The 18,394-nt window shown below is 39.2% G+C and overlaps 1 protein-coding gene across 1 annotated transcript in view; it reads right to left on the reverse strand.

Annotated features, from left to right (window-relative positions):
• Positions 1–1,241: 1,241 nt before the first annotated feature.
• LOC148759217 (uncharacterized) overlaps positions 1,242–18,394 on the reverse strand; it is a 35,282-nt gene continuing 18,129 nt past the window's right edge. Inside the window, exons 3-8 of the mRNA XM_088793609.1 lie at positions 14,781–15,399; positions 11,189–11,303; positions 10,853–11,026; positions 5,135–5,241; positions 3,687–3,824; positions 1,242–1,365 (exon numbers count right to left, since the gene is read on the reverse strand). Coding sequence (XP_088649735.1) covers positions 1,242–1,365; positions 3,687–3,824; positions 5,135–5,241; positions 10,853–11,026; positions 11,189–11,303; positions 14,781–15,016 — 894 coding nt within the window. The 5' untranslated portion in view covers positions 15,017–15,399. The remainder of the gene's footprint in view (positions 1,366–3,686; positions 3,825–5,134; positions 5,242–10,852; positions 11,027–11,188; positions 11,304–14,780; positions 15,400–18,394) is intronic.

The raw sequence follows: 18,394 nt of genomic DNA on the forward strand, positions 1-18,394 counted from the left end.
TCTGGCACCTAGTAAGCACTGTGTAACGTATAGTAAATAATAGCAATGACAATGATAAGAACAAGCTCTTGGAGGGTAGGGACTGTGGTTTTAAAACACTTGTCTTCTGCAACATCAAAATAATACTTAGTACCTAAAAGACACCTGATGCTTACATAGCAAACGGCTGCAGAGGCAAATAAATAAATGAATGAAAAGATTGCCCTTGAAAATTCTGTTTTAAGAAACCCCAGAAATAAACCAGGGACAGCTCTAAAGTATTAGGGGCACATTAAAGATCAAATTCCGTCTCATCTCTGTGTTTCCTATAACTTGCAAAACCACCGACACAAGTGCTTTGATAGAGGTCTACTATGTTTAAGGGGTCCTCGGGCATTTCATGTTGTACAATGCACAAGGTGCCACATCCAGTGAGTAGAATAGCGTTTTTGTCATTGCGAAACTTTTCTGTACTTTTATTATCATCTTTCGAGTCCTAAGTTGGGCTATGGGAACATTTATTGTGATTATCTTTTGACTAATGGCTACAGAGCATCTTGTTCTAGAGAAATTACACTGTCATGACAACTATCCAACGAACAGAAGAAAACAGCTTCTTCTAATGAGGTCAACATGTCTCACTCTGTTTTTACTTATGAGGAAAAAAGGTGATACTAGTGAGAACTTGTTGGCATAGCCACATGGAAAATAACCCATGCTTCTCAGCAAGGCACAGCTTTACTGACTTGCATCAGGAGATACCTTTCAAAAACAGTCTCACTGCGATTCCTTCACACTGGCTAAGTTTTGCAGTTCTTACTGTTTGCCATTTGTTTATGGGACTAGGAAGGTATTGTTGAGTTCCTAGTTTTAGTTACATTATGGGGAGACAAACCACAATGTAATCACAAGAATTCATTCACTACCTGTAAGCCATTTGATGTAAAATTTAAACAAAGGTCCATTTTTAGAACAAGTCCAACTTGTTGCAAGGTGATTATAGAAGAAACATACAACATACTGATTTAAAAATCATTTTTCGTATTTACACAAATATCATATGGGATTGTAGGGGTCATGACTAGATAAATGACTTTCTTTTCACACAATACGCTCTCAGATTTTAAATACCGACAATTCACTTTTATAATAATTCTGAATACTAGACTATTAAGAAAGACATTAACTAAGAAAGAAAAAATATACATGCAATATACACATTTTGCTTTAACAGCTCTTTCAATAGCAAAACTTTCTTAGTCTTACTGTATGTCTGGTAGGACCACAAAGTATACTTCACTATTAGGAGTCTTACCTCGACTGTTATTGTCAGAAGACTTTTTCCATCTCCTCTCTTTTTTGCAATCAGAAATTAGTTTGGCGTCGCTATGTGTAAAAGAGGTGATAATATTACTGTGGTATAACTGACAGGAACACATTTATCAAAACATGGAATTCTTAGAGTATTTCAGGTAATGTCTGAGCTAATATAAAAACTTGAATTATCCCATACGCTTCAATTTTGTAAGTTCTACAGACAAACAAAGAAAAAACAACTCATAGACACAGACAACAGTTCAGTGGCTGTCAGAGAGTAAGTGGAAGAGGGGATAGATAGTAGAAAAGGGTAAAGGGGGTCAAATACATGGTGACAGAAGGAGAACTGACTCTGGGTGGTCAACACACAATGTGATATACAGACAATATATTAAAGAATTGGACATTTGAAACCTATGTAATTTTACTAACCGTTGTCACCCCTATCAACTTAAGTTAATAAAACAACAACATGGTAAGTTGTACAAAATTTTTCTTAAGCATGTGATTAAAGAAGACAAAAAAGCAAGGTGAACCAGTCATGGTGAGGGCAGAATAGTTCAGTCAGTTAATTAGAATTAGCAGGGGCAAGTGGCGAGAACTGAGAAATCCTAGTTCCATAGTCCACAAAATCCATTGTCGGAGAAGTCACTGCTGTTAGGCTCAGAGTTTTCCTCTACAAACCAAGCAGCTCACTGCCTTATTTTACAGGTTGTCACAGGATCAAATAGATAATACAACAAAATGGAAGGCAATGGAGTAAGTTTTTTTGAGCTTTAGTTTTTGAAATTGTTTTGGAATTCCAAATAAATCTAATGTGTGCTTTTCATAGGTTCTATTTAACATTCAAATGCTGCAGTTTACAGAAAATGTTTTAAATGTTGGTTATTAGCTACTCTTTCTTTGTGGTTTGTAATTCAGTACATCTCAGCTATTATGTAATTTGTAATTAAAGGCATTTAGAAATATGTTACCTCAATAAGTCAGATAACATAGTTGCCCCCTATTATCGTAGCTAATCACACCAGTGGCAGAAAACGTATAGAAGTCAAGACCTGGCTTGGACTACTTCTGTCTCATGACTACCTCCTGAAACTCTGAACTATCAGATCTTTCTAACCTTCCTAGGCATCCCCAGTTGACTTGGAAGATACAACACATGCACATTCATGAGGCATGGAAGGGGTGCAGCTAGTCTAACACCAAGTAACCTCCTTTAGATCCAGAGCTTCCTGTTTACTGGCTTCCATGTCAGGCAAAACTTTAAATATTCTGAAACTTGAGGGAGAGTCAAGTCACTTGACAGATTTTCATTATTTTGGAAAACAGATCACTGAGCCTCATCTTAACTAAGGAATCACAGGCAAGTTAGTGCCTGCTACTGTGGGAAAGGCGTTACGGGACCTTCCAGGACCTAAGGAAAGATACTCCATGGGATAGCAAGTGGCCTTGGCGTACAGATCTGGTAACAAAGGAGAAAGGAAAGTCTGATCTTTTCCTGCAGCATTACTGGCACCTCTCTGACAGCTCAGAATGTTCCAACTAACATGTGCTAGCAGAAGACAAAACAAGACACTCAAAAGGGTAAGTCATCATGAGGTCTGGGCTAAGATGTGGGCCCCGCATAGTTTTGTTTTTCAGGGTTGGGGAAGGGTGTGTGTGGCTAAAGCTAGAAGTCCAAGCTCCCGGGACAGGGTGCTGGTGCTCTGGAATAGGGGCTGAGAATGTAAACAAACACATGCGTGTCAAGTAAAAAATATCGTCACTTGGAAGTCCAAGTGTGGAAAACCACGAACACCGAGGACTCGGGATCAGCAAGGGCACCTGGGAGCACAGGTAGTCATGACGACAGGACCCATTGCTACAGCAAGCCTGCAGCAACACAATCAATGGAAACCAATGAATGACCAGAATGACCTTCGTTCCCTCTCCATCTGACTTGTGAAAGAGGATGGTCCCCCTTGGACTTAGGGAACACTTTGGCTTCTTAAAAATTTCAAGGGGGAGAGCATAGCCGATAGCCTCCAGAAAATAGAGAATTTCCTGCTAAACTGTACATTTTACACCCCCAAATAACCAGTTGAAAAAGTCAGAGAAGAGACATTATTGGTACCTGACACACAGGGGTTATGCTTGGAATGAAATGGAGAATGTTGGGATCCCTAGAGATAAAGGTCTTCAAAGTTCTGGGATAAGGAATCTGTCCCTTTGCTACGTCTTCCACGTCTGACCGTTTGTTTGGTTTCTGGCTGAGGATGTCTACTAACTCACTGCCATGCCCCCACTGCCTGAACCCAGTTATGAAGTCTCACCTGTTACCTAAGAAGTAACAGTTAAAGTATTTGGAAGTTCAGTTTTGTGATAATTAGCATGTCAATGTAAACACTTACTCCTTCAAACCTTTAGATAAAGCGTATTCTTCTGCAGTGAATCCACTGTCATCTTGAGCAAAGACATCTGCACCTGCCTGAAGCAGCAGCCGGACTGTATTTGAGGATTTAGCCTTTACAGCAAGCATGAGGGCTGTTCTGAAATAACAGACAACAACTTCACCCTTAGGAACTGTAAGTTACCTAAACAGCAACATTGAGAGACTCTACCGAGTTCAATATATTGCTTATCTGTATAGAATTGACCATTTACATGCTTAAGTGTTCATCTTTGTAAATTATGTCCAAAGCTAAAATGAAGGCACATGAAAACAACAAAAACAAAAAGCCTCTTGCCCCACTTGGGTACTACCTAGAAGTTGCTAATTTAAAGTTCTTTAATAGACAAGTCACTCTGCTGAGGTCACTTATCTGAAGTAGGTGAAGATTTCAATGAAGAATTTCCCGTTTCTTCCTTAGTCTTATATACGTTACATCCAAAGTCAGCTAGAAGTCAGGTAAATTAAAGCTAGTTGGCAGGCTCAAAACAATAGTATTAATAATAATTCTAGCAATCATTGTCATCATTGAAGTTAATGGTGCGCATAAGCACGTGCTGGGCACCGAATTACACGCCAGGTCGTGACACACGACCATCCTCGAAGGAGATATGATTTTCCTCGTTTCCACATCGGGAAACATGTTTGGTGATGACAGTAATGTTCCCATGGTCACACACGTGACACGTAGGAAAGCTGAGCATTGAACCCAGTCCTGAGTGAACTGAAAGCCCATCTCTTTTTTTATCACCCATCCATGACTTGTTTCATTAAAGAAGAAGTTTATTCAGTTAATGTTGTCTTTCTCCCTTCTACTCATACCAATTAAAAATGATAAAACAAAAACACATCAAAATAGACTAGAAATAAAAAAGGATAAAAACGGAGGAATATCTGGTAGTAGCAATTCACAGTCACTTAGGGAAATCCCTATAACATCAGCATTCCTTGAAGAAAACAATTTCAAGCAGAGTCATCCAAACAACAAAATCAACTCCTATTTACCTTTAACGTGCATCTTTTAAGGAAAACTGAATACACGGCAGAGGTTAAAAAAACTGTCAGAGAGACTAAATCCCATATTGTATCATAAACTAAGTTAGACTCCATACTATACAAAACTAGTAAAATTACAGTGAAAACCCTTTAGCTAATATAATACCATGTGACCCCAAACTGCAATGACAAATGACATCAGTCGATATCATAAAGGAATATGAATCCTGCAGGATACGGTTCTTCCAGTTCACCAGTCAGAATAATTGCTTTTCTACCTAACGGACGATGTGCTGATATTTTTCACTTTGTAATCATAGGTTAATCCTCTTGTTATTAATCTTTCTGACTTGAGCAACTGTTACCGCTCTAAAACAGTTCTAAGTTTAAAACCAAAAGAACAAACCACTGTACCTTTTCCACTTATCAACTGCATGTATGTTTGCATGTCTCTCGAGTAAAAACTCCACCATTTCCTGGCTCTTCAGATGCACAGCAAATAAAAGTGGTGTAAAATCAAACTGTAAAACAGAAAACATTTTACAGCTTAAAAACTACATAGTTCTACATCAAATTTGAAAACTCATAAAAGATCCTCTAAACTTGAACATACACTAGAGAAAGTAAATACAAAGTAGCCCTCTGTGCTGTCATCTGCGGCTCTTCCCTTTAAAATATCCTCCTTCTTCCTCTCCAACGGATGAACTTCCACCTCATTATCCAGAACTCCCCTCAAACACTGACAGCCCTGGTTCCAAAATCTTTGCTCCTATCACAGTCTCTACCGCACTGCACTGCAGTGATTTCATCGTTCCCATCTGAACCCGGAGCTTTTGGAGGGCAGGGGCTATTCTTCATCCCTGTGTCTCCAAGCTCGAAATCATAGACGTAAATGCTTTAAGTCGTTTTATTGAATTGAAAACCTAAATAATTGTTTCTGGGGCAGTGTTTGTTACATTGTATTCCAAAGAATACGTACTTTACCAGAAATTAACTACTGTGGCCCAGTAGGAAGATTCCAGAAAGAGCACCTGTGTTTGAGAAGTATTATAAAGCTGTGCTTTATATGGCTATTACTAAAGAAGTGTTTCAGGTTGCTTATTCCCGATTTGACAATACTTTTCTGTGGCAAACATTAACGTTTGAAATATCATGGAATTTCAGGGATATAGTTTGGAGAGCTTTCCAACAGAGGTGAAGGTTTTCTGCAGCTTATGCAAACATGCTTGCTTCACTTCTATCCATGTTCTCAGGATCCCAGATGTCAACTTCAGGCTCTCCTGCTCCAAAAGGGTCACTAAAGAAATGGACTCTAAATTAAAAAGAGTTAGGCTTCAAATGACCTTTGATTGTTTATCGCTAAATGGTCCATGGGTTTTCTCCCATTATAAGATGATGGGTTTTTATCTGGGCTGTTGGTAAGCTCAATGTGAAATTTCATTCTCAGTTACGATGATAATCTTGGGACCCCAATGCCTATCTACTTTTTGAAAAAAATCTGTTTTCATTCTGGGTCTATTTTAATTGCTACTTAAAATTATTTTACGGCTCAGGCAAAATATAACTCCGAAATAAAATATCATGGCTTATCAGTTAACGTTTTAATACTGATCTTTTAGCATCATGAAAGCGACTAAATCACTTGCAGTTTTAAGGAACCCTGTTGAGGAGGAAGATAGAATGCTGACTGGAATATGCATGACACCTACAACTATAGCCATCACTGACCTCATAAGACTTAAAGACATTTCCATGGGTATGATCATTTATAGGACGTATAATGAAAAAGGAAGTTTTTTTTCTTTTTCTTTTTGTTTTTTTAAAAGAAAAACAACTTAGGAATTCTAGCTTGAAAAACTTACTCTCATTCTAAGGAGATTAACATAGAACACATATAATAAATCAACATGGACTGTCTTGAAAATCTTGAAATGTTTATCAAAATACTCTGTACAAGAGGAATCGCACACTCCAGTGCTTCCGGAGGCAAAGAAGGGGACCCAAGTAAGTGAAGAACCCAGGTGGGGACAGCAGCACTCTGGGGAACACATGTCTCATAGAAGAGGCGCAGCCTCGCCACAGGACACCCACTGTAGTCAGGGCTCAAGGGGACCAGGCTGGATTCGTTAAGAGAAGCTTGACAGCGTTGTTTCTCATCGGTCCCCAAACTCTCGATGTTGGCTCAACATAGGGGGGCAAACTAAACATATCGAGGAGCCACAACTAGTCTATGGCCCACTTGGGATTTTTTATCTGCCTTTTCCAAATGTTTGTGTATAATGTGAATATTTGTATGTAAAATCTTTCCGTTTTTTAGTATCATAAGCTTCATTAAAAAACTGGGCCCCAACATGCAACAAAACTGTCATTTAGACTCATTACACCCACTTCAAGAATTTTTCCCATTCTTATTCAAACCATAATCTATCTGTATTCATTTTTCAGATTGTTAATCCAATGGATAATTACATTAGAGGACTGCTGACACTAAATTATTGACACTTCCCATCTGTATTGCTACTAACTTCATGGGATTTCATGTTTAAACCTACCATCGTGATTATGCCACGGCTCTATGAATTTCCCAGACATACTGAGAGAGTTTATCACACACTTTCGATCACTGCAGCATCATTTACGGTGGCCAAGAAACGGAAACAACCACACTGTCCTTCAATAGATGGCTGGATAAAGAAGATGTGGTATGTATACACTAAGGCATACTGCTGTGCCATACAACAAATGAAATGCTGCCATTTGGGACAACACGCATGGATCATGACATTATTATGCTGTGCAACACAAATCGGACAGAAAAAGTCGAGGACCATACGACTTCACTCATATGAGGGATAGGAAACTGAAAGCAACAGATGAACAAGACAAAGAAACAAAAACTCATAGACACAGACAACAGTTGAGTGCTTACCAGAACGTAAGGGGGGACAGTGGATAGTAGAGGAGGGTAAGGGGGGTCAAATATACTGTGAAGGCAGGAGAACTGACTCTGGGTGGTGAGCACATAATATGACATATAGATGACGCATTATAGAAATGTTCATTGCAGCTTTGTTTACGGTGGCCAAGACATGCAAACAACCAAAATGTCCTTCGATAGATGAATGGATGAAGAAGTTGTGGTATATATACACAATGGAATACTATTCGGCAGTAAGAAAAGATGATATAGGAACATCTGTGACAACATGGATGGATCTTGAGAGTGTAATGCTGAGCGAAATAAGTCAGACAGAAAAAGCAGAGAACCATGTGATTTCACTGATATGTGGTATATAAACCAAAAAGAACAAGACAAACAAATGAGAAACAGAATCTCATAGACACAGACAATGGTTTGGTGGTTGCCAGAGTATAAGGGGGGTGGGGGTGGGGGGTGGGAGATGAGGGTAAGGGGGATCAAATATATGGTGATGGAAGGAGAACTGACTCTGGGTGATGAACACACAATGGGATTTATAGATGATGTAATACAGAATTGTACACCTGAAATCTATGTAATTTTACTAACAATTGTCACCCCAATAAATTTAATAAAAAAATAAATAAATAAAAAAGAAATGTACACTTGAAACCTATTTAAATACAATAACCACTGTCATCCCAATAAATTTAACTAAAAAACAAAGAAAAGAAAACTGGAGATTTACAGAACAACAGGCAAAAAAGTAGGCTCACAATTTCCTATTACTGCAGGAAACCCTGCTTGCAGTAAGCATTTGTTGATCTAACAAGCGGAGCACAAACAAACATGCAAAATTCTTAAAGGGCCCGATTCTGCGCATTAGGAGACCACCCATCAGCAAATTTCTGAAGATTCTCTGAGCGCCAGTGAATGACTGATGGCTGAAAGGAAAAAGGTGTTCTTTTTTAAGCCAGTAGATACCGCCAATGATATTTCCTTCCACTTCTCGAGCCCAGAGGTACAGACAGTTCAAAAGTCAGGCGAAGAGTGTTGGGAAGGAGAGAGCTGAAGGGTAATCACCTCCCAAACTCCACCTCTTCTAGAGATATTTAAGTATCTGAGATTTGCGAATTGATATATTGCACTAGTAGTTCTTCACCAAGAGTTGTATCCGAATCTCAGGGAAATATTTCTAAATAACACATGTCCAGGCCTTATTAGCTTTACTCAGTCAAAACCTTCAGGGAAGAGCCTAGCTTGTGAATGATTGTAAATGTTTTTAAAGTTCCTAGGGTGACTTTGATTTGCCAGCACAATTCTAGCTGAGAACTAGTCCAGTAGACGATCACTTCAGTCTCTTCTCTCGCCTATGTCACCAATTTCCTCTGACATTGAGGATTAGGCCAAATAAAAGTGGAAGAGACATGTCACTTATGAAAAGCACACTTAATTTCCTGGGTAGGAGAGGAAACGGGATTAATAACTCAAAATGCAACTTGATTTCATTAAAGCTAAACTCCTTTCTTCTCATGGGACAGTCTAGATTTCACAGCAGAGTTTAGACTCTTACCTAGGTGGCTCTTTCTGCCAGAACAGGATGATATGTCACTTAATTATCTGTCCTTCCCTCGTTTCCCACTTAATTGCCACCTGTTCACTGTAATTTGGAGGATTCGGAGCCTTCCTAGAAGTGGTCTCGGGGGAGTTTAAAACTCACTGACTCTCTCTCCCAAGCTAAGGATTATTATCCCCCAAAACTGCAGAGGACCTTGACTAAGCATATAAACCGAAGGAAAACAAAAATAAAAAAACACTTTTTATTAATTAAATTTATTGGGGTGACATTGGTTAGTAGTTGGTTGCAAGTGTCATTTCTATAATACATCATCTGTATATTGCATTGTGTGTTCACCACCAGAGTCAGTTCTCCTTCCATCACCATATATTTGACCCTTTTTCCTCATCTGTCACCCCTCCCCTCTCTACCCTCTGGTAAATATCGAACTGTTGTCTGTGTCCATGAGTTTTTGAAAAATCTCTTCTTGTTATTTCCTCTCAATAGTTCAATTTCCAAATTCCCCTGCATATTTCTCATAGTTATTTCCTTTCCCTTTCCTTTTTCCCTCTCAGGCTTTGGCCAATGGGAGCTAAATAGCTTTATATAAATCACTTGTTTATAAATAGCAACTTGTCAAGAGCAGGAAGATTTCAATGATATTGTAAAATGCTTTTGTTCGTTTGAGTTTTAAGGAGAAGCCGATTTCAAAGGCAAATTGTGCTTTCCTGCATTGTTTTGCATTAATTGGAAAACAACTCGGACGTGAAAAAACACTTAAAAAAGGAAGTGTTGCCTCTAACAAGTTGTGTTTTCACAAGTAATTTGTCACAAGTGCATAAAGGAGAGCTGTGCCCTCTACTGCTACTTTAGAGGTATGATCATGTAAAGTAAAATTTTAGAAAATTGAGTTCCAACTGTTTGCATTCAGGGGACGCTTGAGCTTCCAAAGATGTAAAATTGACCCTTCCTGTGTCAACCAAGGGCATTCCTGCTGGGGTTGCATTGGCGAGCGGTGATGTACGTCCAGGAACAAAAAGGGGTGAATGCAACCCCATCACCTGCTCCCTCTGTACGACAACCCGCCCAGCGTCTCCACGAGGCTGAGCAGGAGCCCCACTCCGAGGTGGAGACCCCAAGGGGGACCATGGCTGGCAGAGTGGCTAGGAGCACAGGTGGATGCCCCGGCTGGATGTCCAAACGTGACTGGCCCTCCTGCCCCAATCTTCAGAACCCCCGAGGCCTGGGCTGCTCAGGGCCTGTGTCCTGCTGCTTCCCCTCCCCACCTGCATATCGCCAGCTCCCCGGCCGGGACCCAAGTTCCACTCTTCCTCCCACCCACCCCCAGGAGCACCCATCTCCTAGGCCCTGCCCTGTAGCAGCCACCCCCACATACTTCCAGCCCACCAGGTCTTCAGTCCTCGGTGGGCTCTGAGCCTTGCACCCACTCCCACGCAGTAACAGGACTGTTACAGGCCAGAGCTGGGCCCTTTCTGTGGCCAACCCATTTCCCCTTCCTGACTTGGCTTTGACTTGTTTCTGTGGCGACAGGGCCTGATGTACAGCATGCAGTATATATCGACTAGAAATAAAATGCTTGTGGCTGAAACACATGTATTATAAATATTGTATAAATACATCTGTGGATCTATACCTCATTGGTTGCTTCTATATCTGCCTGGTGTTGCAGGAGCTGTTCAGCTATCGCGGTGTTGTGCCCCATGGCCGCATAGTGGAGAGCCGTGTTGCTACGGAAGTCCTTCATATGTGGGTCCGCTCCGTGTTTTAGTAGGATTGTTGCACACTCCTCTTCCTGGCTCTCCACGGCCTGTCAGGATTACGTCATTAAATAAACGGTAAATTATGGGAATTCAAAGTAAGCATTCCACAAGTTTCCACAATTAGGTATAGTTAATTGAGAGAAATTCATTTTTATTCTAAATAATTAAACCAAATCCATCTCCTGTTGACAGAGCTGGCTACCACATACCTTCATGAGAGCTGTCTTGTTTCTGTTGTCACCGACATTCATCTGGCATTTCTTCTCTGCTAGAAGAGTCACCACTTCCAGACGGCCAAAGGCGCAGGCCAAATGGAGAGCAGTCCTATGAGGGTGAGAGGACATTTAGGACATTACAGGGCACCGTCTCAAACATGCAGTTCTGCATGCAATTGTAAACATGACACACTACTCCAATGCCTTCAGAACCAACACGGAGTTTTCTTCTGCACAAAGGACAACATTCACGAGCTCTTGTTACTCGCCACACTAATGAAAGAGCAGCCTAAGCGACTACCGAGAGCATGCCCTGGGGAATCAGCTCAACTCGGGTTTGATCCTAACTTAACTCTACCACTTAATAGCTGTCCCTTAGCCTTTGTGTGCCTCCATTTCCTCATCAACAAATGGGGATAAAAATAGTACTTAACATCACAGGGCACTGTTGTTGGCTTAAATGGGAATCTATGCAAAGTGTTTACTTAGGTTCCTAGCACAAAACACACACTCAATAACTGTTTGGTAATATTATCCGAATTATTACCATCACTACTACTTTACAAGACAACATTTCAATTAAGTAAAATGATATCATTCTACCTACTTTGCAGCTGTGTTTTAAGGATTAAGAAAGAACACTGCATTGCAGTGGTTCTAAGATGCTTCTTTTCTCATATTTTAACACCTCTGACACTGGAAGGCAATGCATAATTCAGAATGCCTTGAAAGTATAGTTGGCAGCATTTAAATAATTTCTTACTGGTACTTACAAGAACGGGCATCCTACCACCCGTGGTGCCTGACGTGAAGTGAAATAATGGAAACGCACCAGACCTTCCGCAGTTCTCCTCGTAAGTTGGCATCTAAATAAATGTTCGTTCTTAAGAGCATCACGGGGAAAGAGGACTAAAATCACAAAGTAATTCTTGTTTTGATTTTCAAGAAACTTGACGCCAAAGGAGACTCAGGAGTCAAGTGACTAGGGATGGCTCATTTCATTGACTGTGGAGATTCAAAGATTATATGAAAATCGGATGATTTCCAATGATCAATATTCATATTTAATACTATTGCACACTAGCTGAACAGCAAATTTGGTCACTGTTCACAACGTCCTAACTGCAGAAATCCTTTTGTTTGAAATGGGGGAGGAAAAGCTTCAATTGAGATTAGGTACAAATACTTCCATTTACAATTTTTCATTTCACTCCTACTGGGCAACATAAAGTTTTTAAGGATGAAAAGGGCCTGAGAGATAGATTCTGAGAGTCCTGGGTAGACTGTGTCTGCTCCGTAACAGTTATTCAGTGTATATTTGATGAATAAATGGATTGAAAGAATGGATAACTATAGCTGGAGATTTCAACATTTGTAAACAACATTTTTATAGTAAAGCAGTACTTCTGCAATAGTAATAATCACTTATATGTGCTTTTTTGATCTCCACAAAGACAGAACCAAAATGATTAATCAAAGATCATTTAATATTATAGGTAATGAAGCACTATGTAATAAAAAAAAAACTAAGTGTGTACAGAAATATAGATACATGAACTTCTACAGGCACAGATAAAAAGACTGCCTTTACTTCTGAAGAGGCTAAAAGTTGCCAAAAATACCAATCTTTAAAAAAAATATATTAAAAAATAGAAGTGAGAAATTGTTTTAATCTGAACAAGATTCATATACCTGGGAATAATGAAATATTACCTGGGATTACTTTATTAATAATAAACCATTACTAGAATTTCTGTATATGTTCAGTGTAGAGATCAGATTTTTTTAAAAAGAAAACGTCACAGTACAAATACTCAGATATCAAGTTTGCACATATTTTGGGCTAAAATAATATCGTAGTCCGTGTGTGTGTATAATCAAAGGAATGCTTTTCTCCTTTTCCGAGCTACCAGAGTACATCTTTGCACGTGAGCATGTATGTATCATCCATACCACCTTCAACGGTCTCAGGTAATTCCATCCTACGGATGCACTGCAATTTATTTACGAAATCCCTTGATGTGAGTTCTTCACAATACATTGATATTGTAAGCAGTGCTGAGAAAAACAAATTGTATGTGATTTATCTAATTATTTCATAAAGATATTTTAGTACTTGGAATTGATGCGTAAAGGGAACACACATTTTTAAATGTGGTACTTATCACCAACTGCCCGTTTGAAAAGTCAGAAGCAACTTAAACTTGAAGCAGCAGTACAAGTACCATGGCTCCTCATCTTCTCAACCTTGGAGGATGGAAAAGAAGTTGTCATCTCTCTTTCAACTTGAATTCCTTTTCTCACCTGGGACACTAAGTATTGGTCACTTACAGATACACAGAAAGAACTTGGTCCCATTCAAAATTCGAGTGCGTTTTTTCTGTTGATTTCAGACACTTCTCTATAAAACGAAGATACACTTTTCCCTGATATACTTATGCCGTACATAATTTGCAAGTACATTTTCTTTTATTTTGTTAATATTATTTTCTGATATACAGAGACTACTGATTTCTTATATTGCTCAACCAACCTTCTGAACTCTTGCTTTTCAAGTCTTCGCCAACATAAAAAAATGTATAAATAGGCATTTCTGTTTTCTTCTGGTACGTTCCTCATTTCGTATATTTATAAGTTTTTATCTATAGTACATCTGGAACTTATTTTTGTGATATGAAAATCTAACGAATTTTCTCCAAATACTTAACAGGTATTTCTCCATCATTCATGAGTAATTCATCTTTTCTACTAACGTGAAATGCCGTCACTATCAAGCTCTAACATCCTACCTATATTAGGGTGTTTGGGCATTTTCAGCTATATTCCAATCATTTATCTCTCTTTTCAGCTCTTAGTAAAGAAATTGTGGCAATAGAGCACCTGTTGACACCTAGAAGGGCAAATCTTTGTCTACTGTACAAAACGATTCTTAATGTCATCACCACAATCAAAGAGACAGCACGTGCAACCCAAACTTGTAAAGCCCTGAGAGTTTAGCCGGCTTATGTAAAACTGATACCTAGAGGAAGAGCACACACGGGGAGAAAACGTGTCTTCCTAGGCAAGCCCACAGCATGTGCCCCTGGAAGCTTCCCTTCTAAGGCCCCTCAGTGAACACCGTACATACCTGGGTGGACACTGATAGAAAACGGATACTGGGTTTTAGCTGAAGAATTTTTAGCCCACAAGTTGATCTACTATGGGAATTCGTTTTCTCATTAAGCACTTTTCTATAGTATTTAACAATATGGTCTAAAACTGTGGACATCAAAAATAAAATGCTGCATATACTTTTCATTTCTATTATTGATATTTAGTTAAATCGCTTTAACATTGTCAGTAAAGTGCTCTATAAGGGGAATTATGAGTGACGGGTCCTTGAGATTTTGTTCCTGGTGCTCACAAAGTCGGCCTGGGCACTGGCACCCGGGTAAGGTCCCCACCCGCGAGGGAACACAGCACAGCGCCCTGGGTGACAGGAGGGCTGAGCTCCACCTGGATGAGCCTGGGCCGCTGAGCCCTTCTGCCAGGTCCCCCAGCCTCCTCCAGGCCCGCCCGTGCCCACTGGCCTCGCAGGCCCTCTCACCTCTTCTGCTTGTCTCTGTCATTCAATCTCTCTGGATGGCGCGAGAGAAGCCTCTTCACTTCTGATACGTCGCCCCTGCAGGCAGCTTTGTGGATTTTGGGGAGATCTCTGTCTTGGATGTGGTACCCAAACTGCAAGGAGACACCATCTCCAGTCCAAGGCTGCCTGCCAAGACCATCGCTCTGTGATCTCTTTCCGAAAACCTTCCGAAGCCCGAAGCCAATAACCTTCTTCATGGCCAAGCCTAAGGGCTTCAGAACCTCCTCAGCACTTCTTACGCTTTTTTTCTCCCGAGCCCAACCAACAGCAGACTCTAGAGCAGCCAACTCCCTGTCGCCACACTATCCCAGCAGGGCAGTTAGAAGTTTGGAATCTCTCAGCCCAGAGAATGGCTGTAACCAAGCAACGGTGCACGGGTCAGAGACTGATGTCACTGCGCATGCGCACAGAAGCCCCGTGGCTGAGGTCAAGGGTACCCAGAGCGCTCGTGCAAGGCCCAGGTGTCTCAAGTTTCAGAGATTGCTTGTGGGCAGCGCTGAGTTCCATTCTGACCTTGGTGGGCGTTGGCCCAGTCTTTTGCTGGGTGGTCTGAGCAAAATGAAATAGGACATTTCATTTCCTGAATTAAGAAAGCAGAGATGTAACAGGCAGAGAACTTGGGAGAAGCAAAAACCATAAATGAGAGAAGGGAAAAAAACAACTTTATGTACCCTAAACTGAAATCCAATAATCTCGATTTATAAAACAGACAAGCATTTAAAAGCTTGATTCCCAGAGATAACTCTTCTGTATTTTGAAATGTTTTACTTTCAACCTCAATATCTATCACCTTAGACCCAAAAATCTACTTAAAAAAATTGGAGTATACTTTGTACTTATCTGCTTTGTGAATAAGGCCTGTGGAACTAGAAATCTCTTTCTCTTTTCAGTATATATGTCAAGAAAGAAAGGAAATTTGCTCCTTTTGCCTCAGGATTTCACCAATTTATTCAGTCTAGAATGGCCAGAAAAGATCCACCTTTCCAATCCTTTTAGTTGGTATTATATTCACTTGTCAATTTGTGACGACTGGACCAGTAGTATTATAGCCGATGTTTGATTTTCAAACACTTTTTTAAAAACCCATCTTAAATTTGTCACTTAAATCCTTCAACTGTCTTTCCAAACGTGAGTTCGCATTAAGTTAATCGGTTCATAACTAACCACACTGCTGACTGTTCATTTTTGGCAGTGTCACGACACTTGTCTGTACAATGATTTTGCCAATATTTGAGTATTTAATCATCTTTTTGTCCTTATAAAACTGAGTAGGAAATATAAAAATGAATTTACCAATACCCAGAAGCATAGATCATACAGACATAATACAGTTATTAAACCTAGACATCATTAGACAGTCTGAGAAACATCCTTACGTCAAGTGAAACAAATTAAAGAAAATATATAAATCATTAGAAATAAATCATGGAAGATTATAGCTAAAAATCAAGGATAAACCAGTAATAGCTTTGACAACTTTCTTGGGATGAAACCCTTACATTACAACACGTTAAGGCTACTATTAGGTTTTTGTGCTTTTAAGTTGCATATGCATTTGAACCTAAAATGCTATGAACTAGCAATCACTTCTCCTTAATCACTACGTAATTTTGGCATCTAGTGGAAAAAGTATCTACTATTTTTCTAATCTACCATTTCAGAAGGAAAGAGTCCAATTTTAGCTGTTGCGTCTTTCTGAGTTTTCAAAAATGGATTCCAGCAGAGAAAGACTGTTTCTGATGCTCGGGAGAATATTTTGGCCCTTTTGTCACAAACCCCGAGTGCAGGTTTTCGGTAGTGCTTCTATACATCATGTACCTCCTAAGTAGTGTACATAGCTGTTTCCAAGTGCAGAAATGTTTCAATCTTTGAAATTTAGCAAGATACGAGTCTACATGACACAACGTTTTACTCTAGATGAAGAGTATTTTTCAGATTTGTATATGTTATGCTTGAATGGAGTATTGTTTTCATTATACGTCCAATATGCATTATTATGTAAAAGCTCAACTTACATTTTCTTTCAATCTCGGGCTTTGCTATGCATTCTTTTAAAGGTGTATTTTGGTGAACTAAAGTTTTCAAAGTTTTGAAATCCCATTTTTCTTCTCTTTCTCCTCCTCTTCCCCTTTGTTCTCCATTTTTGCTTAGAGCTCTCTGTGTCTTCTCTAAAATTTTGCCTATTCCAAGATTACAAAAAAATTCATCCCTGTGTTGTTCTCAAAACAGATACCGTGTTTCCCTGAAAATAAGACCCAGCTGGACAATCAGTTGTAATGCGTCTTTTGGAGCAAAAATTAATATAAGACCCGGTCTTATTTTACTGCAATATAAGACCGGCTCTTATATAATATAATATAATACCCAGTCTTATATTAATTTTTGCTCCAAAACATGCGATAGAGCTGGTTGTCCAGCTAGGTCTAATTCTGGGCGAAACACGGTAGTTTTGTTTTTACATTTGATCCATAAACTTGTGTTTGTCACAAAGTATGCAAAGAGATTCTTTTTCTTTCCACAATAGTTGTCTGTTTTTTCCAGCATCATTAGTAAAAGGACTATCGTTTCCCTAATTAATTTGGATTAACTTGGCACCTCTGTCAAAGAATCAGTTGACAATTTAAGTGTGGCTTTTTTCTGACCACTGATCTTATTATCTGTACTAAAGCCAATACCACACTGCCTTGAAGATTAACGCTGTACAGTAATTCTTGAAATTAGGTCGTGTAAGTTGTCCAACATTTTTCTTCTTTTCCAAATTGTTTTTGCGATTCTAGGTTCCTTAGATTTAAATATTCATTTTAGAATCAGCCTGTCAATTTATCCAAACAAGAGAGAGCCACAGAGAGAGAGAGAGAGAAAGCCTTCTGGGATCATGACTAGTTTATGGTGGATCTACAGATCAATTTGGAAAATAGATATTTTAGGATTATGGATGCTTCCACCTGTGAACATGGTCTACGTGTGTATTGATTTATGTCCTTAATTTGTCTCAAGAACATCTTCTAGGTTTAGGCGTATTTACTTCCAAGTATTGTTTATTTTTATGGCACTTTGAATAATACTAATTTTAAATTCCTTTTCCATGTTATTCTAGTACATAAAAATACAATTGATTTTGGTAAACTTACCTTATATAGTGTAACTTGATTACGTTCCCTTATTAGTTCTTGCAGATTTTAGTAGTATATCTATACAACTATGGGAAGGGCACATAAAAGCCATTGTATTTCCTCTGATATAATCTTTATTTCTTACTTGTCTTATTACATTGGTTTAAAACATCCAGAAAAACGTGGGAAAACATACTAAGTGCAGGATCCCTGCCTTGTTCCCATCTCTATGGGAAACATCAAGTATGATAATTACCTGGAGTTATTTCATAGCGGTTTCTATCAGGTTGCGAAAGATCCTCTCTATTCTGAGTAAGCTGAGATGCTTCATCATGAATAGATACTGAATTCTGTCACACAATTTTCATCCATCTTTTAAGATTATCATGTCATTTCTTACTCTAATCTAATTCTCTTTATGTCGAATGACTTCTTAATATGGCACCGACGTTGCATTCCTAG

This window comes from Rhinolophus sinicus, chromosome 1 (genome assembly GCF_057876585.1).
Source record: "Rhinolophus sinicus isolate RSI-liver-muscle chromosome 1, RSI-T2T, whole genome shotgun sequence".
Lineage (NCBI taxonomy): Eukaryota > Metazoa > Chordata > Mammalia > Chiroptera > Rhinolophidae > Rhinolophus > Rhinolophus sinicus.